Here is a 2992-nt window from a genome sequence, read left to right on the forward strand (position 1 = left end):
GTGTGTATGGGTGTGTGTGTGTGTGGGTGGGTGGATGTGTGTGTGTGTGTGTGGGTGGATGTGTGTGTGGGTGTGTGTGTAGGTGTGTGGGTGGATGGGTGTGTGTGGGTGGATGGGTGTGTATGGGTGTGTGTGTATGGGTGGGTGTGTGGGTGGATGTGTGTGTGTGTGGGTGGATGTGTGGGTGGATGTGTGTGTATGGGTGGGTGTGTAGGTGTGTGGGTGGATGTGTGTGTGGGTGGATGGGTGTGTATGAGTGTGTGGGTGGATGTGTGTGTATGGGTGTGTGTGTGGGTGGGTGGATGTGTGTGTGTGTGTGTGTGTGGGTGGATGTGTGTGTATGGGTGTGTGTGGGTGGATGTGTGTGTGTGTGTGTGTGTGGGTGGATGGGTGTGTATGGGTGTGTGTGGGTGGATGTGTGTATGGGTGTGTGTGGGTGGATGTGTGGGTGGATGTGGATGTGTGTGTGGGTGGATGTGTGTGTGGGTGGATGTGTGTATGGGTGTGTGTGGGTGGATGTGTGTGGGTGGATGTGGGTGGATGTGTGTGTGGGTGGATGTGTGTATGGGTGGATGTGTGTGTGGGTGGGTGTGGGTGGATGTGTGTGGGGGTGGATGTGTGTGGACTATGAATAAAACATAAAGAGAAGTGCTCATGTTGGTCATAGGTTGTTATTTTGGTGTGTGTGTGTGTGTGTGTGTGTGTGTGTAGGCGCTGTGGGGAAGCAGTAGCTCGTCTCTGTCTGTGGGGGAGTCGTCTGTGGGAGAGTGGCTACAGAGTCTGGGCCTGGAGCGCTATGAGGAGGGGCTGCTACACAACGGCTGGGACGACCTGGAGTTCCTCAGGTACACGCTCCCTCTTCCAATCAGATCATATGTCCCTAATAAAACATCAAACATGTCACTTCATGAATCTCACCCAATCATGTTCTTCCTTCTCAGTGACATCACAGAGGAGGACTTGGAGGAGGCGGGCGTTCTAGATCCCTCCCACAAAAGGATTCTGCTGGAGAGCCTGAGACAGCAGAAGTGAGCTGAACCGCTCTGAACCGGTCTGAACCGATCCATACTGGGCCATGCTGGCCCAAACCCAGCTGAACCTAGCTGAGACGTGCTAATCCATGCCAGACTGTGCCTTGTGAGAGAAATTGCACTCCCTCCATTATACTTTTTGTTGACAAACTGATTTATCAAACGTCCTTTTTAAAATAGTTTATGTATTGTGCTGTGTGTACGTTTCTATGTTATTATAACTGCAGCTGTTGTGTTAGCCAGCTTTATTTAAACAGGACAAACATTTCAGTCCTTTGTTAAGCATCACATGGTCCTCTTCCCTGCTACCCCCCTGTCCAACACCCCCCACCCTCCTAACAGACCCCTGTCTAACACCCCCACCCTCCTAACAGACCCCTGTCTAACACCCCCTCACCCTCCTAACAGACCCTGTCCAACACCCCCACCCTCCTAACAGACCCCTGTCTAACACCCCCACCCTCCTAACAGACCCCTGTCTAACACCCCCACCCTCCTAACAGACCCCTGTCTAACACCCCCACCCTCCTAACAGACCCCTGTCTAACACCCCCACCCTCCTAACAGACCCTGTCTAACACCCCCCACCCTCCTAACAGACCCCTGTCTAACACCCCCACCCTCCTAACAGACCCCTGTCTAACACCCCCACCCTCCTAACAGACCCCTGTCCAACACCCCCACCCTCCTAACAGACCCCTGTCCAACACCCCCACCCTCCTAACAGACCCCTGTCTAACACCCCCACCCTCCTAACAGACCCCTGTCCAACACCCCCACCCTCCTAACAGACCCGTCTAACACCCCCACCCTCCTAACAGACCCCTGTCTAACACCCCCCACCCTCCTAACAGACCCCTGTCTAACACCCCCCACCCTCCTAACAGACCCCTGTCTAACACCCCCCCCACCCTCCTAACAGACCCTGTCTAACACCCCCACCCTCCTAACAGACCCCTGTCCAACACCCCCACCCTCCTAACAGACCCCTGTCTAACACCCCCACCCTCCTAACAGACCCTGTCCAACACCCCCGACCCTCCTAACAGACCCCTGTCCAACACCCCCACCCTCCTAACAGACCCCTGTCTAACACCCCCACCCTCCTAACAGACCCCTGTCTAACACCCCCACCCTCCTAACAGACCCCTGTCTAACACCCCCACCCTCCTAACAGACCCTGTCTAACACCCCCACCCTCCTAACAGACCCTGTCCAACACCCCCACCCTCCTAACAGACCCCTGTCCAACACCCCGACCCTCCTAACAGACCCCTGTCCAACACCCTCCTAACAGACCCCTGTCCAACAACCCCCACCCTCCTAACAGACCCCTGTCCAACACCCTCCCAACAGACCCCTGTCCAACAACCCCCACCCTCCTAACAGACCCCTGTCCAACACCCCCACCCTCCTAACAGACCCCTGTCCAACACCCCCACCCTCCTAACAGACCCCTGTCTAACACCCCCACCCTCCTAACAGACCCCTGTCCAACACCCCCACCCTCCTAACAGACCCCTGTCCAACACCCCCACCCTCCTAACAGACCCCTGTCCAACACCCCCACCCTCCTAACAGACCCCTGTCTAACACCCCACCCTCCTAACAGACCCCTGTCTAACACCCCCACCCTCCTAACAGACCCCTGTCTAACACCCCCACCCTCCTAACAGACCCCTGTCTAACACCCCCACCCTCCTAACAGACCCCTGTCTAACACCCCCACCCTCCTAACAGACCCCTGTCTAACACCCCCACCCTCCTAACAGACCCCTGTCTAACACCCCCACCTCCTAACAGACCCTGTCCAACACCCCCACCCTCCTAACAGACCCCTGTCCAACACCCCCACCCTCCTAACAGACCCCTGTCTAACACCCCCACCCTCCTAACAGACCCCTGTCTAACACCCCCACCCTCCTAACAGACCCCTGTCTAACACCCCCCCCACCCTCCTA

General features: G+C 56.5%; 1 protein-coding gene across 1 annotated transcript in view; it reads left to right on the forward strand.

Annotated features, from left to right (window-relative positions):
* The window catches only part of LOC112235809 (phosphatidylinositol 3,4,5-trisphosphate 5-phosphatase 2A), an 80017-nt gene extending 78597 nt beyond the window's left edge, over positions 1–1420 (forward strand). Inside the window, exons 26-27 of the mRNA XM_042296406.1 lie at positions 712–845; positions 942–1420. Coding sequence (XP_042152340.1) covers positions 712–845; positions 942–1032 — 225 coding nt within the window. The 3' untranslated portion in view covers positions 1033–1420. The remainder of the gene's footprint in view (positions 1–711; positions 846–941) is intronic.
* The last annotated feature ends 1572 nt before the right edge of the window (positions 1421–2992 follow it).

Source organism: Oncorhynchus tshawytscha, linkage group LG13 (assembly GCF_018296145.1).
Source record: "Oncorhynchus tshawytscha isolate Ot180627B linkage group LG13, Otsh_v2.0, whole genome shotgun sequence".
NCBI lineage: Eukaryota > Metazoa > Chordata > Actinopteri > Salmoniformes > Salmonidae > Oncorhynchus > Oncorhynchus tshawytscha.